We start from the raw sequence: 21,277 nt of genomic DNA, 5'->3' as shown, positions 1-21,277 counted from the left end.
CGCTGTACTATACAAATTTAATCTATGATAGCATAATAATTTTTTTTACCGTTTTTAATTAGCTATTAGTTAAAATTTCGGGATGGTGTCGTGTTGACAATTATGTTGTGTCATGAAAACACTATATGACAGCAATACAAGGTATGGCAGCAGATTAAAGAATGTCGGAACAACCTTTACCTGGCTGCCAACTCCCATGTCAACCTGGAGTTGGCTAGATAAGTGGTCATTGCTGAATATTTATCGACTGTGTCTGGTTTAGTTAGCAAATAAAGCGGGCAGCAAAGGCTGATACACGTCAGATTGTTACAAATTCCTATTCATGGGAGTTTAAAGACAGCAACTGAGTTATGTTGGTAATATTGTTTTTTCCAACTGTAGGATAAGATTCTTTTTAAAAATTTGCATCTATCTATTATCTGTACCGCTTGTCCCCACGGGGGTTGCGGGCATGTTGGAGACTATCCCAGCAGTTATCGGCAGTAGGCGGAGAACCTGAACTGGTTGCCAGCCAATCCCAGGGCAAATAGAGACGAACAACAATTCACACTAAGGGTTGTTAAACAGCTAAAAATTGAAATGGTACAGGAAATTTTGCAGTCGTGTTCATAAATCTATTGAAGGGCTACTCTGAGTGTGGGTGGGACCGTATATGGCCCGCAGGGCGCCAGTTGCACGTTAGGCAATTAAAACCAGTCTAAACCACATCCAAAAATATACTATATATTTATGTGCAGTATGTAATGCAAAAATATTTTGGGTTGTTTTTAAGCCCTTTGAGTGTAACTCTGACACAGTGTGGGAACTTTATTCACACAGTTTCCTGTTTGTATGCATAAGTTTCCAGAGCTTTCCCAAGAGAGTATTATTCTGTTCTCTCTTTGCATGGTGTTACAGATGCATGTTCATGCACAAACGGTTTTGAGTCATTCATCTCGCACACATGAACCTAGGATTATGGTTTCTGTTCCCTCAGGTCAACCAAGTTAGAATGACAATGTGCCTTTTCTACAAACCGGATTCGGTTGAAGTTGGGAAATTGTGTAAAATGTAAATAAAAACAAAATACAACAATTTGAAAATCCTTCTCAACCCATATTCAATTGAATACACTACAAAGACAACATATTTAATGTTCAAACTGATAAATTTAATTGTTTTTTGCCAAATAATAATTAACTTAAAATTTCATGGCTGCACACGTCCAGTAGAAGTTGGGAAAGGTGGCAAAAACTACTGAGAAAGCTGAGAAAAGCTAATCAAACACCTATTTGGAACATCCCACATGTGATCAGGCTAATTAGGAACAGGTGGGTACCATGATTGGGTATAAAAGGAGCCTCCCCAAACATGCTCAGTCATTCACAAGCAAGGATGGGTTGAGGTTCACCACTTTGTCCACAACTGCGTGAGAAAATAGTTGAACAGTTTAAGAACAACATTTCTCAAAGCAAAATTGCATAATAATAAGAATCTGGTGAAATCACTGAACGTAAGCGCCACAGCCGGAAACCAAGACCGAATGACCGTGACCTTTGATCCCTTTCATGGACTGCCTTAAAAACCGACATGAGTGTGTAAACTTTACACCCACTTTACGCCCATTTGGTGATATCCTTTACACTGTAAAGGATATCACCAAATGGGCTCAGGAAAACTTCAGAAAACCACTGTCAGTAAATACAGTTCGTCACTACATCAGTAAGTGTGGGTTAAAACTCTATCATGCAAAGCAAAAGCCGTTTATGAACAACATCCAGAAATGCCGCCGGGTTCTCTGGGCCCGAGCTCATGTAAAATGGACTGATGCACAATGGAAAAGTGTTTTGTGGTCTGATGAGTCCACTTTTCAAATTGTTTTTGGAAACACTGGACGTCGTGTCCTCCGGACCAAAGAGGAAGCGGACCATCCGGACTGTTATCAACGCAAAGTTCAAAAGCCAGCATCTGTGATGGTATGGGGGTGCATTAGTTCCCATGGCATGGGTGACTTACATTTCTGTGAAGGCAACATAAATGCTGAAAAGTACATACAGATTTTGGAGCAACATATGCTGCCATCCAAACGACATCTTTTTCATGGACGCCGCTGCTTATTTCAGCAAGATAATGCCAAGCCACATTCTGCACGTATTACGACAGCGTGGCTTCGAAGTAAAAGAGTCCAGGTTCTCCCCTGGCCCGCTTGCAGTCCAGACCTGTCTCCCATTGAAAATGTGTGGCGCATTATGAAGCGTAAAATACGACAGGGAACACCCCAGACTGTTGAACAACTGAAGCGATTCATCAAGCAAGAATGGGAACGAATTCCACAATAGCTAAAAGAATTAGTCTCCTCTCGTCCAAAACGTTTATTGAGTGTTATTAAAAGGAAAGGTGATGTAACAAAGTGGTAAACATGCCCTTTCCCAACTTCTACTGCACGTGTTGCAGCCATGAAATTCTAAGTTAATTATTATTTGAAAAATAAAATAAACTTTATGAGTTTGAGCATTAAATATGTTGTCTGTTGAATATAGGTTGAAAAGGATTTTCAAATCATTGTATTTTGTTTTTATTTACATTTTACACGATTTCCCAACTTCAACCGAATCCGGTTTGTATTTAAGTGCTACAGAATTGGGTCGAGCATGAGAACATTAGTTATACATGGCCAGAATATCACATTCCAAATCTACTCTAGAGACTTCAAGGTTTTTCAGTAAGAGCTGTGGTTTTGTCCTCCAAAGTTTGTCCATTTCATTATCAATCGATTTCAAGCTTGGACTTAAGTTGTAGCTTGCCTGCTAGTCCTTCGTTTTTGCTACGTGACTAGTTGCTTTGTAAAGAGAAGAGCTGACACAAACGTTAATGCTCACTAAACGTTGATGGTAGCTTATGTGAATTTCCTTCAAATTCCGAAAAGTTTGTTTCATGTCGATGTACTATGTAGTGGTTTTCTTAAAGGGCATGTAAAGACACTATGGGGTCCCAAAATGTATTTGATAAAGATGGACTTATATTTTAGGAAACTGTTGTTAATTTTTGAATAAAATTGCAAATTGAGGAGTAATCGATGAAAAATCCACGGTTTCTATGTGATTGTTGAAGTTCATCCCGGAAATTGCCGAAGTGACTGTGATGTAGATTATAGGACGCCGAGCGTTGCCGAGTTACTTAGCCCATGTAAACCTAATGGCGGATACAGCAGCGGAAGCGATGTTGTCTGACGAATCTTCCTCAGATGATTCTTCACCTTCAGATGAAAATGAAGAAGAGTATGATTTCTGTCCTGGGGTACAAGGGTACCAATTTGAACAGGTGAGAAGTACCCCAGCGGGAGAAAATCAAACCGAAAATGGCGATCATCGTGGTCGTGGGCAGGGCCATGGTCAGGAAAATGCGGATCGGCTTGGAAATACTGACTGGTTCGTAACAAAATATCCCATAATTAACTGCCTAAATAATTGTGAATAATTTAAAACTATTCTACTTGTTAATACCTACGCGCAAAATTTTCACATGGTCCTTGTTTACATTTTGCATTTGACACTGACAGCTGTCAAGTGCCACGTTATGGCTCTTCTTGTGTAAGTTTTATTTGTTATAGTTTTTCTTTTGTAAGTTTAACTTTGGGCACTTCTAAAGTGTCATTTTAAATTGTACTTTGCTAGGTGTTCGTGTACACAATGTGTTGTGATGACATCTGCTGTGGAGTCTTCATGTTGTCAAGAATTTGAAAAGATGACCAGAAAGATCAGCCAATACTCTGAGCTGGAACCAGATAAGGCCCCACTAAGCTGCATCACTGACCACCCAAGTTTCCAGGCCAATTGTCTAGACCACTGGGTGCTGGAAGTTGCCTATCTACAATACAGGCAACAGTACCATCAGGCTATGGATTTTCCACAGCACGAGTAGGTGTAATATTAGTATAGCTTTACTCCTAAAAATAAACCTAGATCTAGAGCTTCAACTTTTTGATTATTTACTCGAGCAAAGAAATGAAACCTGAATTCATAAATACATTTGTGTACTTTCAGAAAATACAGACACACAGCATACAGACAATTGGTCCGTTGGTGTTGGGGAGTTGTTGGTCGCCACCACAGAATACCGTTGCCCTCTTGCTGTGTGAGAAAGATACGGACCAGCTTCCCTAACCCTGATGAACAGCATTACACTGGTTTCAAGTGGCCAACGGTTTGACTGATTTTCATGAATGACTGTCTTTTATATTGTAATATCATGACCAGAAAAATTATTATAATGTAAAATGATATTTTGACAGTAAACATACTTTCATGGTTTTGCCACAGGTCAGTGTTCAATTATTGTGTCTCATTCAAAAGTGCCTTGTAAATGCCTCTGATTTATGAATCATGACAGGTAAAAAAAAAATACCATAAACACCATGATGTTTGGTTGTTACATACAGAATACAGGAGTGAAATGGATTAAATGCTGAAATTTGCAGTTGATATGGACACTTTAGGGGCAATTCTTGGAAAAGTGACAAACAAATTCTTCAATTTCAGAAAAATAATTTTATTGATCAACAAAAATTTTAGACTGAGGACTTAAGAGATAATTTCGGTAATTAAATTGTTAATTATTAGATCTGGGAATTTGACGAGTTTGGCCGCGTGGTCTTAAAATCGGCTCGTTTTGTTTGGACAAAACGAACCCATTGTTGTCGTATAGATTCCGTTGCTGGGAAACGATGTAAACTGTGGGTTTTGTGCGTATTGCTACAAAATTTGACAACACAAACCTTCACTATCGTGGAACAGACGTTTAAACACCAATTTGTACACTAAATGAAGTTTATATGTGACGTATTGGAGACAAAACACCAGGAAAATGTGTGGTTCTTCGCGCTATCAATCGGTAAACAATGGGGGGGTCCTATCATCTACGTCACGGTACGACGTCATGCAGAATGGACCGGTTCATGACAGGGGCGGGGAAGATCGAGAAATACACACAAATTGACTGCGTTTGGCTCACGAATGCAATTTTATTTCAAATTCTATAATATTATTTGGATACAGGTGAATATAATCGAACATTCTGAGTGTTTTTTAGAGCATGTTAAAGGTACCTTTAACATACACTTTAAATAAAATAAGTCTCAAGTGAATAAAATCTTTTTGAAAGTTTATAACTGTACATATAAGGCATATAACTGCCTACATTTAAAAAGGAAATGTTATTTTTGACTTATGCATTTATAATTCATATGTGAATTCAAAACTAATGTAAATAATGGCATTGCTTTTGTAGATGTCAGCAGCTCGCTTTCAAAAATCGCCATAGCAAATTATAAAACAAAAGCAAGATCAAACAGAAAGTATAGATCACAAAATTGAGATTTTCTGATGGCATGGCAAAGATGTAATTTCCCTTTTTACCCATGTTGTGATTTGTGACTCCAGATTCGGCTCAAGGAGTGGCATGTGAAGATGTAGGTTTTTATCTTCTGATGTCATTAAAATGTGCAGCTAACTTTGTTTTGCGTTCAACAGGGCTTGGAACTCTAAGGCAAATCACTTCAAAAGTTAAGATTGTGTTGTGTCATGTGATTAACAGTGGTTAATGGGTGAATTGTCAAATCAGACATCTTTTTCCCTTTCCCTCTTTTTCAGACTCCAAGCCTGGAGAAAAGAGGAGCATCAATTAAAAACTGACCGGACTCCACAAGGTACAGATTGATTTTTGATTTATTCTTGATTGTAGAAGTAATCACAACTGCCTTGCATTATCTTTGGTATTTGTTATTGGTGGTTTGAATATACTTATGTATGCTTAGCTACTGTCGAGTATATGCAAAAAGCGTATGTCGTAATTGCAAACTTCAATATAAACTTGCATTTATGACATGTCAATGCCTTGACTTTCACACTCCGGAAACCGGGGCGGATGTCAAAGTGCAAAAAAACCCCAGGTTTACCCTGTACATTTTCATCATCTGGATAACAACTTGTATAAATAGAACAAGCAATTTTATCAGTACCGTATTTTTCGGCCTAAAAGTCGCTCCGGAGTATAAGTCGCATTTTGGGGGAATTTTTTCCGACAAAATCCAACACCAAGAACAGACATGAACGAGCAACAACAGGCTAAACCATACGGTATGCTAACGTGACAAACACGAACGAAGAGCTGAGAACGAGCCTGACGTAACATTGACATTTATTCAAATAACTATAACATAAATAACACCTTTATCAAACCATCTGTGTCACTTCAAATCATTAAATCCATCGATCGTCCTTTATGTCAACAATACCAAGTGTGCGCCGCTGACGGCGGTTGCACTTCAAATTATTCCACAGGTCCGTATAACTATATATAAATTATATATCAAATAACTAGTATATAAGCAATAATATTATCAAACCATCTGTGTCACTCCAAATCATTAAATCCATCGATCGGCCTTTATGTCAACAATGCCGGGTGCACGCCGTTGATGGCAGTTACACTTTAAATTATTCCACAGGCCCATATAACGATATATAAATTATATATCAAAAAACTATCATATAAGCAATATTATTATCAAACCATCTGTGTCACTCCAACTCGTTAAATCCATCGATCATCCTTTATGTCAACAATGCCGCATGCGCGCCGCGCCGCTGACCGCGGTTGCACTTCAAATTATTCCACAGGCCCATATGACGATAAATAAATTATATATCAAATAACTATTTGCGGCTTGGTGGTGCACTGGGTAGCACGTCCGCCTCACAGTTAGGAGGGTGCGGGTTCAATTCCACCTCCGGCCCTCCCTGTGCGGAGTTTGCATGTTCTCCCCGAGCCCGCGTGGGTTTTCTCCGGGCACTCCGGTTTCCTCCCACATCCCAAAAACATGCTTGGTAGGCCGATTGATCACTCCAAATTGTCCCTAGGTGTGAGTGCGTGTGCGAATGGTTGTTTGTCTCTGTGTGCCCTGAGATTGGCTGGCAACCGGTTCAGGGTGTCCCCCGCCTACTGCCCGATGATGGCTGGGATAGGCTCCAGCATGCCCGCGACCCCCGTGGGGACTAAGCGGTTCAGAAAATGGATGGATGGATGGATAACTATTATATAAGCAATAATATTATCAAACCATCTGTGTCACTCCAAATCATTAAATCCATCGATCGTCCTTTATGTCAACAATGCTGGGTGCGCGCCGCTGACGGCGGTTGCACTTCAAAATGTTCCACAGGCCCATATAATTATAAAAAAACAATTTCATCAAACAATTTCCATCACTCCAAGTCATTAAATCCCGTGATCGAATCCTTTGTCCTATATGTAAAACACCGCCTCGTATGCGCCCCCCCACCCAAACTATGAAAAAACCCGCGACTTATAGTCCGAAAAATACGGTACTATTTTAAAATAACGTGATTGGATATGTACAACAGCCAAATTAATTTGCACCACATTCAAAGGCACAGACAGAATGCCATCATTATTTTTTTTTCAAACAGGGCAAAGTTTATCATTGGACAATGGTTCATTTGAATCTTGCAGCTAACATTTGCTTCATTTTTCAACAGCTAGGAAGTGAGTGAAACGCCCATGACAGGGAAAAGTAAGAGGTTTTTTTTGTAGGCATTAGTCATTTAAAAAGAGGTCATAGCTGCAGTAATTTAAGTGAGTATTTTATTTATATTTATATTTATTCTCAGAGTTTCTGAAGGTCATCGTGGAGCCCCTTCTGGCAATCCCTGGGCTGAGGAGCCTCAACTCTCGTTCAGAATGTGACACGGAGAGTGGACGGTACCCATGACTGATCTGGAGACCTTTGACACGATGTCCAAGGAAATAAATGACAAACAGGATGCAAGACTGAATGACAGAATGATTAAGCTTGCTATTGGTTGGTAAAAAATTGTGGATGTCTCCCCCTCACTCTTGATAGCTTACAAATTGAACCTGTAGGGTTCTGTTTGGTTTAATTGTACTGTCAAAGTAACTGACTTTTAGGTTATTTTTTGCTTGATTTACAAGAAATAAAGTCCTCAATTCAATGTTCTCTTACTTCCACTTTTCTGAGACACTGTTCATAATGCCTTATATACAGATTGCAAAGCAGTCTTCTGTTGGGAGGGGCTGATTTGAAGACCTGCATGTTTCCAAGACCATGGACAGGTATTTTTAATTTGACATCTGTACTGTAGATTAAAAAAGGACAACAGTGAAGGCTTACTATGTGATGGCTGCGCACAGTGTTGACATTTCTTTTCTGTTGTAGACTCTACACAAATGACAATGACAACGTTCAATATGTGTGCTCGTGTGACTTGTGCAGAGGGCCCTCAGGAAGACTGCGCTGATAGCGCTGGTAAATAAAAAAATAAATCTGTCTGCTTGTTCCTGTGTGATTGCTTCATGTTCGAAATGTGCGACTGACATGAGATGCATCAAGGAAAAAGTATTTTACAGTTATATTCCCCCATATTCATATTTCTTATACAGAGTACAGTTGAGCCTCGGTTTTCGAACGTCTCGGTTCTCGAACAAATCGGTAGTCGAACAAAAAATTAGAGATTTTTTTGCTTCGGATGTCGGACAAAATTTCGGTTGTCGAACCTCGCGAGATGAGCCGAGAGGACCCGCATGCCAACTGACTCCGTTTGTTATTACATTCTCTTTACTCTGAGGATTGCATCAACTCTAATCATGCCTCCAAAGGAAGCAAGTGGGAGCAGTAAAGCCATCCTAAAACACAAAGACGCTCTTAAACCTATGTGACAGTGAGCGCCCGGCGCGCTGTGGCTGCGCGATCGGACCAAATTAAGCGACGGCTCTGTCACAATAATGCGACCAACGCGATGTAGCTACGGTTGCGCGTTCGGCGGTGCGCTGCAGTTGCGCGATCGGACAAAATTAAGCTCCCTGCGCACTGAGGTCCACTTAAATTTTGGAAGGTACATCAGGACATTAAAAATATTTTCTGAATTTCAGCGACGGCTCTGTCACAATAATGCGACCAACGCGATGTAGTTGCGCGGTCGGCGACGCGCTACGGTTGCGCGTTCGGCGGTGCAGTTGCGCGATCGGACAAAATTAAGCTCCCTGCACACTGAGGTCCACTTAAATTTTGGAAAGTACATCAGGAATTTAGAAATATTTTCCAAGTTTCAGCGACGGCTCTGTCACAATAATGCGACCAGCGGGGTGCAGTTGCGCGGTCGGCGACGCGCTACGGTTGCACGTTCGGCGGTGCGCTGCAGTTGCGCGATCGGACAAAAATGCGCAAATGAAAAAATACTATAAAAAGGCGTTTTGCGCTTGGAACAGATTAAATTATTTTGTATTATTTGTAATGGGAAACATGATTCGGAATTCGAACGATTCACTTCTCGAATAGCCTTCTGGAACGGATTGTGGTCGAAAACCGAGGCTCCACTGTAATCCCAAGGTCTACAATGAGTGGTGCCGGATGTTCATCTTTGTAGAAGCTATTGGCGACACGGACAGAGGCCACGGATGATGAAACAAGGACCACAATGGCTTTAAAATTAAAACGGGCTCCGGCGCTGTGTAGCAAAGGGGGCTATCAAAACCCCACAAGAGAGTGATGTTTATATTGTTTCCCCCTTGTGTTTCGCCGAGCTGGTTGTTTTGTTTATTTGATATGTCCTACATAAAATATTTCTATATTCATATTGTAACTTAGTAGTTTTGTTCTATTAAATAGCCCTCATTTATTAATATTGTATGTATATTTTTACATTTTTAAACATGATTTAAAAACATTGCAAGTTTATATTTGTGATGGTTGGATAATGTTTGAACATTTTTTTTTATTTAGGTTCAATTATCGTTTTGGTTAATTTTAACATCAAAAGGTGTACTTATATCTGCAGCTAACATGAGTATGACTGTTACTGAAAGCTATTTTTGTTTTTAAAAAAAACGATGTAAATTTTCACACCCTGGACCATCACTAATCAAATGCATTTTCACAACATCCTGGAACTACACAAAGGTAAAGATCACAGGTTAAATGTATTGAAGAGAACCTCAATTTTGAATAGACGTCTAGATGTTCAAATGATCACTAGCTATTAGCGCGATTAGCGCTAATCGCGCCAATAGCTATTAGCCATCATTCGAACATCTACGCAATAAATGTCTAAAAAAAACTTTCACATATAGACGTCTAATTGACGTCTATCCCGTAGACGTCTTAAAAACTTTCACATATAGACGTATAGACTATAGTATAGACGTCTATTCTTATTACACATTTAGACCATTTTTAGACGTGTTTTAGCCGAGACGTCTGGGTAGCATATACGTCTAACAGACGTCTATTAGACGTTAAATTGCTCGCAGGATTAGGGTTAGGGTTAGCTGATATGCATGCAACTCTACAAACATCATAAACTCAGTGCCTTTTGAATCCTTAAATTACATTCATAATTACTATAAATAAACTGAATAAAACTTACGTCTTCATCAATCTCCAGTTCCAGGCCCATATCTCGAAGTTTCCCTTCAAACTCCTCCCTTCTGAAGTTTTTTTGATCCTCTTGGCCACTAAAGGTCTCTCCTAGGGAGTGTAGATCAACATTGGATAGTGTTGAGGTTTGTGAAGATAATGAACCTTTTTCAGCAGAGGGTGGAAGATGGCTACGTCGCAGGCTGCGTGCAACAGCATTTTCTGTCAGCAAATGTGTTGAGTATCGAATAGAACGTCCCGTCGACGATTTCTTCAAAGCATAGGTGAGAACATAGTCCACATGCCGCTGACCATCTTGAAAGTAGAGACCGCGTTGACAATGGGCATTTTCCTCTGGGGTTAGAGTCTTCAGCAGCTAACAACATTTACAAAAAGACAGGCAGACAGTGAGAAAGATGGTCACAGTTGATGTTGATATATATATATATATACATACATACATACACACACACACACACACACACACACACACACACACACACACACACACACACACACACACACACACACCGTATTTATTCTAATTAGAGAAGGTTTATGGCCAACGGGGGGGGGCGATTAGTAGAGAACACTTTTTGGCCGATCGCCAAGGGGCACTGAAATGGGCGACAATATGTATATTTTCCTTATGTAGTATGCAATACCTGCATCTCACTGGCGTTCTTAACACTAGAACAGCGGCTGTTTTGATCTACCTCGAAAAGCGGGGTGCGTCAATTGACGCTCCATGGATGCGACACGATGCCGTCGCACATCACATGTTGCGCACGTCATGTTATCGCGATCGTCTTGTTCGAGCGCACGCCCCGCTAACGTAATTGTGTGAGGATATTGTAGCGGAGTGACGAGTGTAATTGTATCATAGTTTATGGAGAAAAACAATTTAAAAGGGACATTCGACGTGCTGTCAAATCAGTCACATATAAACTTGCGCAATGACGTCGGCATGCGGTCGCGGAGGAAAACGTCAAAAAGTTTTGGGGGGAATGTTTAGCTGCATGGGCGATAATTAGAGGTATCAATGTTTTTTATTTATGTCATCGCTAACACACACTGGGCGATTATTAGAATATGGGCGATAATTAGAATAAATACGGTATATATATATATATATATATATATATATATATATATATATATATATATATATATATATATATATATATATATATATATATATATGTATATATATATATATATATATATATATATATATATATATATATATATATATATACCCTGCACACTGAGGTCCACTTAAATTTTGGAAAGTACATCAGGAATTTAGAAATATTTTCCAAGTTTCAGCGACGGCTCTGTCACAATAATGCGACCAGCGGGGTGCAGTTGCGCGGTCGGCGACGCGCTACGGTTGCACGTTCGGCGGTGCGCTGCAGTTGCGCGATCGGACAAAAATGCGCAAATGAAAAAATACTATAAAAAGGCGTTTTGCGCTTGGAACAGATTAAATTATTTTGTATTATTTGTAATGGGAAACATGATTCGGAATTCGAACGATTCACTTCTCGAATAGCCTTCTGGAACGGATTGTGGTCGAAAACCGAGGCTCCACTGTAATCCCAAGGTCTACAATGAGTGGTGCCGGATGTTCATCTTTGTAGAAGCTATTGGCGACACGGACAGAGGCCACGGATGATGAAACAAGGACCACAATGGCTTTAAAATTAAAACGGGCTCCGGCGCTGTGTAGCAAAGGGGGCTATCAAAACCCCACAAGAGAGTGATGTTTATATTGTTTCCCCCTTGTGTTTCGCCGAGCTGGTTGTTTTGTTTATTTGATATGTCCTACATAAAATATTTATATATTCATATTGTAACTTAGTAGTTTTGTTCTATTAAATAGCCCTCATTTATTAATATTGTATGTATATTTTTCTGAAAACGTCAAAAAGTTTTGGGGGGAATGTTTAGCTGCATGGGCGATAATTAGAGGTATCAATGTTTTTTATTTATGTCATCGCTAACACACACTGGGCGATTATTAGAATATGGGCGATAATTAGAATAAATACGGTATATATATATATATATATATATATATATATATATATATATATATATATAACACACACATACAGGACTGTCTCAGAAAATTAGAATATTGTGATAAAGTTCTTTATTTTCTGAAATGCAATTACAAAAACAAAAATGTCATACATTCTGGAGTCATTACAAATCAACTTAAATATTGCAAACCTTTTATTATTTTGATATTCAAACTTAATATTCAAACTTACGTCCGTCCGCCCGCCCAACCCCGTCCTTTTTCTATACCGCTTGTCCCCACCATCAAATATGAAATATTAAACCCTAAACCTGCTCTAAGTTGTACAAATAATGTACAGAAGTTGTATTGCTCCATTTTAAACAACCAATGATCCGTGTGAAGTGTGGTTATTTCTGTAACCTGATATAGAAGTCTATATTAGGTTATTCCATTGAACTTATATCCATCCATCCATCCATCTTCTTCCGCTTATCCGGGGTCGGGTCGCGGGGGCAGCAGCTTTAGGAGGGACTCCCAGACTTCCCTCTCCCCAGCCACTTCATCCAGCTCATCCCGGGGGATCCCAAGGCGTTCCCAGGCCAGCTGAGAGACATAGTCTCTCCAGCGCGTCCTGGGTCGTCCCCGGGGTCTCCTACCGGTGGGACATGCCCGGAACACCTCCCCAGGGAGGCGTCCAGGAGGCATCCTGATAAGATGCCCGAGCCACCTCATCTGGCTCCTCTCAACGTGGAGGAGTAGCGACTCTACTCCGAGTCTCTCCCGGATGACCGAGCTTCTCACCCTATCTCTAAGGGAGAGCCCGGACATCCTGCGGAGAAAACTCATTTCGGCCGCTTGTATCCGAGATCTCGTTCTTTCGGTCACGACCCATAGCTCGTGACCATAGGTGAGGGTAGGAGCGTAAATCGACCGGTAAATTGAGAGCTTTGCCTTTTGGCTCAGCTCTCTCTTCACCACAACGGACCGGTACAGGGTCCGCATTACTGCCGACGCTGCACCGATCCGCCTGTCGATCTCACGCTCCATCCTCCCCTCACTCGTGAACAAGACTCCAAGATACTTGAACTCCTCCACTTGGGGCAGGATCTCATCCCCGATCCGGAGAGGGCATTCCACCCTTTTCCGATCGAGGACCATGGACTCGGATTTGGAGGTGCTGACCCTCATCCCGACCGCTTCACACTCGGCTGCGAACCGTTCCAGCGAGAGCTGGAGATCACGGCCTGAAGAAGCCAACAGCACCACGTCATCTGCAAAAAGCAGAGACGCGATGCTGAGGTCCCCAAACCGGACCCCCTCAACGCCTCGGCTGCGCCTAGAAATTCTGTCCATAAAAATTATGAACAGAATCGGTGACAAAGGGCAGCCTTGGCGGAGTCCAACCCTCACTGGGAACGAATCCGACTTACTGCCGGAAATGCGGACCAGACTCTGGCATCGGTGATACAGGGACCGAACCGCCCTTATCAGTTGGCTCGGCACCCCGTACTCCCGAAGCACCCTCCACAGAACCTCCCGAGGGACACGGTCGAACGCCTTCTCCAAGTCCACAAAACACATGTGGACTGGTTGGGCGAACTCCCATGCACCCTCGAGGATCCTGCCGAGGGTGTAGAGCTGGTCCACTGTTCCACGGCCAGGACGAAAGCCACACTGCTCCTCTTGAATCCGAGGTTCGACCTCCCGACGGACCCTCCTCTCCAGCACCCCTGAATAGACCTTACCAGGGAGGCTGAGGAGTGTGATTCCCCTGTAATTGGAACACACCCTCCGGTCCCCCTTCTTAAAGAGGGGAACCACCACCCCAGTCTGCCAATCCAGAGGCACTGTCCCCGATGTCCACGCAACGTTGTAGAGGCGTGTCAGCCATGACAGCCCCACAACATCCAGAGCCTTTAAGAACTCTGGGCGGATCTCATCCACCCCCGGGGCCTTGCCACCGAGGAGTTTTTTAACTACCTCAGTGACTTCGACCCCAGAGATTGGAGAATCCGCCTCAGAGTCTCCAGGGCCTGCTTCCTCAATGGAAGGCGTGTAGGTGGAATTGAGGAGGTCTTCGAAGTATTCTCCCCACCGACTCACGGCGTCCCGAGTCGAGGTCAGCAGCACGCCATCCCCACTGTAAACAGTGTTGACGTTGCACTGCTTCCCCCTCCTGAGACGCTGGATGGTGGACCAGAATTTCCTCGAAGCCGTCCGAAAGTCATTCTCCATGGCCTCACCGAACTCCTCCCACGCCCGGGTTTTTGCCTCAGCAACCGCCGAAGCCGCGTTCCGCTTGGCCATCCGGTACCTGTCAGCTGCCTCCGGAGTCCCGCAGGCCAAAACGGCCCGATAGGACTCCTTCTTCAGCTTGACGGCATCCCTTACCGCCGGTGTCCACCAGCGGGTTCGGGGGTTGCCGCCACGACAGGCACCAACGACCTTACGGCCACAGCTCCGGTCGGCCGCCTCAACAATGGAGGCGCGGAACATGGTCCACTCAGACCCAATGTCCCCCGCCTCCCTCGGGACGTGGGAAAAGCTCTGCCGGAGGTGGGAGTTGAAGCTCTTCCTGACAGGAGATTCTGCCAGACGTTCCCAGCAGACCCTCACAAAGCGTTTGGGTCTGCCAGGTCGGACCGGCATCTTCCCCCACCATCGGAGCAAACCCACCACCAGGTGGTGATCAGTTGACAGCTCCGCCCCTCTCTTCACCCGAGTGTCCAAAACATGCGGCCGCAAATCCGATGACACGACTACAAAGTCGATCATCGAACTGCGGCCTAGGGTGTCCTGGTGCCAAGTGTACACATGGACACCCTTATGTTTGAACATGGTGTTCATTATTGAAAATCCGTGTCGAGCACAGAAGTCCAACAATAGAACACCGCTCGGGTTCAGATCAGGGGGGCCGTTCCTCCCAATCACGCCCTTCCAGGTCTCACTGTCATTGCCCACGTGAGCATTGAAGTCACCCAGTAGAACGATAGAGTCCCCAGAAGGAGCGCTCTCCAGCACTTCCTCCAGGGACCCCTTAGAAGGGTGGGTACTTTGAGCTGCTGTTTGGTGCATAGACAAAAACAACAGTCAGGACCCGTCCCCCCACCCGAAGGCGGAGGGAGGCTACCCTCTCGTTCACCGGGGTGAACCCCAATGTGCAGGCGCCCAGCCGGGGGGCAATAAGTATACCCACACCTGCTCGACGCCTCTCACCGTGGGCAACTCCAGAGTGGAAGAGAGTCCAGCCCCTCTCGAGAGGGCTTGTACCGGAACCCAAACTGTGTGTGGAGGCTAGTCCGACTATATCTAGTCGGAATCTTTCTGCCTCGCACACCAGCTCGGGCTCCTTTCCAGCCAGAGAGGTGACATTCCATGTCCCAAGAGCCAGCTTCTGCAGCCGGGGATCAGACCGCCAAGGTCCCCGCCTTTGGCTGCCGCCCAGCTCACATTGCACCCGACCCCTTCGGCCCCTCCCACAGGTGGTGAGCCCATGGGAAGTTGAACTTATATAGATGCCAAAATTAAATCCATCAAATATGAAATATTGAACCCTAAACCAGCTGTAATTTGTCGGAACAATGTTGTATTGCTTCGTTCGAAACGCTAGGCGCAGACATGTGCATAAATTGTGCCCCACCGTCAAAAAAACAAGAAGAAGAAGAAGTCGAAGTTGAAATCGAAGTAGAAGTGTCTGCAGCAAGTAAACTGCTCAGTCGACGCATGTTGCTTCTAAAAGACAAAATAAAAAAAAGACACTAAGGACAGCTGCTATGAGGTGAGTCTTCCAGGTTTTTCAATAAAAGCTGTTGTTTTGTCCTGGAAAGTTTGTCCATTTCAATATCAATGGATTTCAAGCTTGGACTTAAGTCATGTCTTGCCTGCTAGCTAGTACTTCCCCGGATGTCGTAATTGCAATCTTCAATATGGAACTTGCATTTATGACATGTCAATGCCTTGACTTTCACACTCCGAAAACCGGGGCAGATGTCAAAGTGCAACAAAAAAAAAAACAGGTTTACCCTGTACATTTTCATCATTTGGATAATAACTTGTAGAACAAGCAATTTTATTTCTAAACAGTAATATTTTAAAATAATGTTATTGGATATGTAGAACAGCCAAATTAAATTGCAGCACATTCAAAGGCACAGACAGAATGCCATCATTTTTTTCAAACAGGGCAAAGTTTATTAGAAAATGGTTCGTTTGAATCTTGCAGCTAACATTTGCTTTATTCTTCAACAGCTAGGAAGTGAGTGAGTGTGAAACGCCCATGGCAGGGAAAAGTAAGATTTTTTTTTTGTAGGTATTAGTCATTTAAAAAGAGGTCATAGTTGCAGTATTTTAAGTGAGTATTTTATTTCTATTTCTCTTTATTCTCAGAGTTTCTGAAGGTCATCATGGAGCCCCTTCTGGCAATCCATGGGCTGAGGAGACTCAACTCTCATTCATAATGTGACGCAGAGAGTGGACGGTTGCCCATGATTGATCTGGAGACCTTTGACATGATGTTCAAGGAAATAAATGACAAACAGGATGCAAGAATGAATGGCAGAATGATTAAGCTTGGAATTGGTCAGTCAAAATTTTTGATGTTGTGGTCCCCCCTTTACTCTTGATAGCTTACAAATGGAACCTGTGGGGTTTTTAATTGCTATACTGTCAAAGTTACTGACTTTTCAGTTATTTTTTTGCTTGATTTACAAGAAAAAAAGTCCTCAATTCAATTTTGTCTACTCTTAATTCCACTCTTCTGAGACACTGTTCATAATGCCTTGTATGTGTTATTTATTTTAATCTTTTGTAATGTGTACCTGTTTTTGTTCGGACCCAAAGTTTTATACTTTTGTCAATAAACTAACTAACTAACTAACTATACAGATTGCAAAGCAGTCTTGTGTTGGGAGGGGCTGATTTGAAGACCTGCATGTTTCCAAGACTATGGACAGGTATTATTAGTTTGACATCTGTACAGTACATTAGAAAAGACAACAGTGAAGTTTTGCGATGTGGTGGCTACTCTCAATGTTGAAATTTGTTTTCTGTTGTAGATTTTACACAAATGGCAATATGCGTCGTGGTGAAACTCGTGCAAAGAGGGCGCACAAAAAGACTGCTCTGATAGCGCTGGTAAATTTAAAAAAAACTTGTCTACTCGTTCCTGTGTGATTGCTTTATGTTCGAAATGTGTGTGACATAGTACATCAAGAAAAAATATTTTATAGGTCGGTTTTTTTTTCCATATTCATATTTCTTTTACAGAGTAATCCCAAGGTCTACAATGGGTGGTACCTGATGTCCTTCGAGTTCATCTTTGTAGAAGCTGTTGACGACACGCACAGAGGTCACGGATGATGAAACAAGGACCGCAATGGCTTCAAAATTAAAACAGGCTCCAGTGCTGAGTAGCAAAGGGGGCTATCAAAACCCCACAAGAGAGTGATGTTTATATTGTTTCCCCCTTGTGTTTCGCCGAGCTGGTTGTTTTGTTTATTTGATATGTCCTACATAAAATATGTATATATTTATATTGTAACTTAGTAGTTTTGTTCTATTAAATAGCCCTCATTTATTAATAGTGTATGTATATTTTTACATTTTTAAACATGATTTAAAAACATTGCAAGTTTATATTTGTGATGGTTGGATAATGTTTGAACATTTTTTTTATTTAGGTTCAATTATCGTTTTGGTTAATTTTAACATCAAAAGGTGTACTTATTTCTGCAGCTAACAAGTATGACTGTTACTGAAACCTATTTTTGTATTAAAAAAAAAAAAACGATGTGAATTTTCACACCCTGAACCATCACTAATCAAATGCATTTTCACAACATCCTGGAACTACACGAAGGTAAGGATCACAGCTTAAATGTATTGAAGAGTACCTCGATGTTGAATAGACGTCTAGATGTTCAAATGATCACTAGCTATTAGCGTGACTAGCGCTAATTGCGCTAATAGCTATTAGCCATCATTCGTACGTCTACGCAATAAACGTCTAAAAAACTTGCATATATAGACGTCTAATAGACGTCTATCCCGTAGACTTCTAAAAAAACTTTCACATATAGACGTCTATAGTGTAGACGTCTATTAGACGTCTATGCTATAGACGTCACGGCATAGTCGTCTATAAACATTTCACTTTTAGACCTTTTTTAGACGTATTAGCCGAGACGTCTGGGTAGCATATAGACGTCAAAATGCTCGCTGGGCATATTTTTAATCAAAGATAAAATGTGCGTAAAAAGCTAGATCAACCAAGCAAAAATTAGACCGTTTTCTAAACTAGCTCACCACAAGATAATTCTTGTGATGTAGATGAGAATTTGTGGCCTAAAAGCCATGTTCACATTTCTAATTTTTTGTCTTATTTTCTTGGTTCTATGCAGGGCTGTCTTTTCTTTTCTGCATTGTGACATGAGAAATTACGATGGAAACAGTAAACACTAAGTGTGTCTAATCTCTCGGAATCAGTCTTCCACAGAGATTAAGTTAAACAATTCAAATAATGATCATCAAAACTTGCTCGCCAAAGAAATGAACATCCCACCAAACAGTGAACACACTATTAACAACATGACTAAGCACATTGACTGTCAGTGACTCTAGCATTTGTGATTCTCACAACACAGACATGTTCATTTACACACATTTACTTTTGAGAGACGAACTAAGAATCTTGAGAAAGCGATTGGCTGTTCCATGATATTTTGCTGGTTGTACAAAATGGTTTAAAAAATGCACATACTGTTTGCAAATTTCGAGAATGATTTAAAAAGTTTAACAAAGCGTCTGAGAAAAACTATAATAATGATGATCTCCTTATATATTGATCTTCTTATATACTCCCTTTAAAAAGGGGAAACTATCAAAACTGAGACTAAACGGACAAGAGAAAACTGTCACGTCTCGTCCCCAACTGCTCCACTATGTGTCTGTTGTCTTGGTTTCTGTCTGTGTGCTCGTCCCTCCCCTCCTGTGTGCCCATGATCAGTGTGATTGTTCCCACCTGCCTCTCGTTACCTGTCGTGTATAAAAGTCCTGTCTGCCCCTCTTTCCCTGTCGGATCATTGGTTGCTGTCGTTCGGTGTTGTCGTACTGTCTTGATGCCGTCATGTCCTGCTGTCTTCTTGTTTCACGTCCCGGTCAGTCAAGGTATTGTTTGTTAAGTCATGTCAGTTTGCCTTTTGAGTTGCTTCAATAAACCCTGGTCCAAGCTGCACCTGGTCGTCCTGCTCCATGCTCCACCCGACCGTGACAAAAACAGGATTCCATTGCACTGTTTTTACACACTTCAGCCATTTGTTTCGTTTTCCACAATCAAACAAAATTACTAAAACAAATGAAGAAAAATGTCACCACTGTCTGTCACTATCGATGTCAGGTCATATATGAGATCACTTCCACTTTTAACTTCTGGCAACACTTAGATTACTAAACCTCCCATGAAGTTGCATGCGTAGGTACTCCACCCATTAAGAACTCAATATATTGCGCAGAAGGGTAGAGCTCTAATAAGCTTGTTTTATTTGGATTGATGTGCTTTGAGAAAGAAAAAAAAAAACACATGGAATAAACTATCATATTCACAAACTGAATTTGTACTTCATCACATGGAACAAAGACACACATATTGCAGACGCCACAGCTGTCGACTAACCATACATCTGAAATTCACTAGGTTTTGTGACTCACAGCAATTGTTTTTAGTAAAATGTCCCAAAATCAAAATAGGGAATGAATTCTTTTGCATGTTCAATATTTTCCAGGAGATGAATGTCAAAGTGGCTAGATGATAACAGCATCATACTACTACTACTACTACTAGTACTACTAGTACAGGCTTCCACCTTTATAAGACTATAGGTACATTACTTTACAATATCAGGCAAAACTGCATCACCCAGTAGAGTGAACATTCCTGTAATGTAATGTAAAAATAAAAGTACTATGTGCCTTACACTCACCTCAAATTTGCCATGGAAGACAACATCTTGCAGAAAATGTGGAATCTGCTGCACTGAAGATCCTGAAAGGTCTGTAAGTTCTACCTCATCTTTCATTGTTGGTAGTGACACTGATGTGTTGAAGAGGAAATAGTAAGGTTGAATATCCTAACTGTCTTTCTCCTTACATGTGTTGTCTGCTAGTTGACATATTTCATCTTTCGGTGGATCTGGAGTCAAATTATCCTTATACCTCTAATGGCATGATTGTCCCCCTTAAAGCTCAATGTAAAGAGAGCTGCTCTCCGTCTGTTTCTGTCACCATGTGGCGCGGCAGTGCTGACCTGCAAGCCTTGCTACTTGAGAAGCTGAATTTGAGCCAACATCTAAACTTAGACAACCATAAAACCCTGATGAGCAGAAGGCAAACTCCCTCACTTCCTGTCAAAATCAACATGACCCTCTGTCTTCCTCCCTCCTTCGCTTACAGCAGTGGGAGGGGACAGATGCTGAAAGGTCAACTGTGATTCAAACATTTTGCAGAAATAAAAACACTCCATACAGGAAATGACAAACAGTCCCCGCCTATCTCGTCATAAGTCAAAGAATGCTGACAAAAGAGTGTCATCACAAATTGCACTGTATTCTGTTTTATTTTTAATTATTTTTATTTCTTTATTTAACCTTTCTTATCTAAGTGAGGTAAGTGTGTCGACTTGGCAGCAGACAATAGAATCAAACAAAACAAAATGAAAGCAAATACTAACACATAAATTGTACAGTACGATACAGTTGTATAATGCACTGAATGCATGTGCGTTTGTAAATGGACATTTATTTCCTCTCCCTTCTCTTTTGTAAATC

The 21,277-nt window shown here is 41.7% G+C and overlaps 1 protein-coding gene and 2 long non-coding RNA genes across 8 annotated transcripts in view; 2 read left to right on the top strand and 1 right to left on the bottom strand.

Moving 5' to 3' along the window:
• LOC125970555 (anoctamin-1-like) overlaps positions 1 to 20,871 on the bottom strand; it is a 139,466-nt gene extending 118,595 nt beyond the window's left edge. For 2 of the 4 annotated variants that reach the window (XM_049722978.2, XM_049722979.2), the window contains exons 1-2: positions 20,435 to 20,869; positions 10,440 to 10,805 (exon numbers count right to left, since the gene is read on the bottom strand). In XM_049722978.2, coding sequence (XP_049578935.1) covers positions 10,440 to 10,805; positions 20,435 to 20,530 — 462 coding nt within the window. In that variant the 5' untranslated portion in view covers positions 20,531 to 20,869. Of the gene's footprint in view, positions 1 to 10,439; positions 10,806 to 11,094; positions 11,437 to 20,434 lie in introns of those variants that run through there. The other 2 variants (XR_007482133.2, XM_049722980.2) reach the window with 2 other exon arrangements.
• On the top strand, positions 3,517 to 4,290 carry LOC125970605 (uncharacterized). 2 transcript variants are annotated; one of them, XR_007482159.1, is made up of 3 exons: positions 3,517 to 3,573; positions 3,654 to 3,896; positions 4,023 to 4,290. It is a non-coding gene; the product is annotated as an uncharacterized lncRNA (long non-coding RNA). The 2 variants fall into 2 exon arrangements; XR_011086932.1 differs by having other exon boundaries at positions 3,521 to 3,569.
• LOC125970596 (uncharacterized) lies at positions 10,572 to 18,464 on the top strand. 2 transcript variants are annotated; one of them, XR_007482147.1, is made up of 6 exons: positions 10,572 to 10,713; positions 16,707 to 16,747; positions 16,845 to 17,036; positions 17,343 to 17,410; positions 17,513 to 17,591; positions 17,724 to 18,464. It is a non-coding gene; the product is annotated as an uncharacterized lncRNA (long non-coding RNA). The 2 variants fall into 2 exon arrangements; XR_007482148.1 differs by lacking the exons at positions 17,343 to 17,410; positions 17,513 to 17,591; positions 17,724 to 18,464 and having other exon boundaries at positions 16,845 to 17,337.
• Positions 20,872 to 21,277: the final 406 nt, after the last annotated feature.

The sequence above is a fragment of the Syngnathus scovelli genome, chromosome 6 (genome assembly GCF_024217435.2).
Source record: "Syngnathus scovelli strain Florida chromosome 6, RoL_Ssco_1.2, whole genome shotgun sequence".
Lineage (NCBI taxonomy): Eukaryota > Metazoa > Chordata > Actinopteri > Syngnathiformes > Syngnathidae > Syngnathus > Syngnathus scovelli.
Note: the sequence above shows the minus strand (reverse complement) of the source record. Positions and strands in the feature narration are given on the sequence as shown.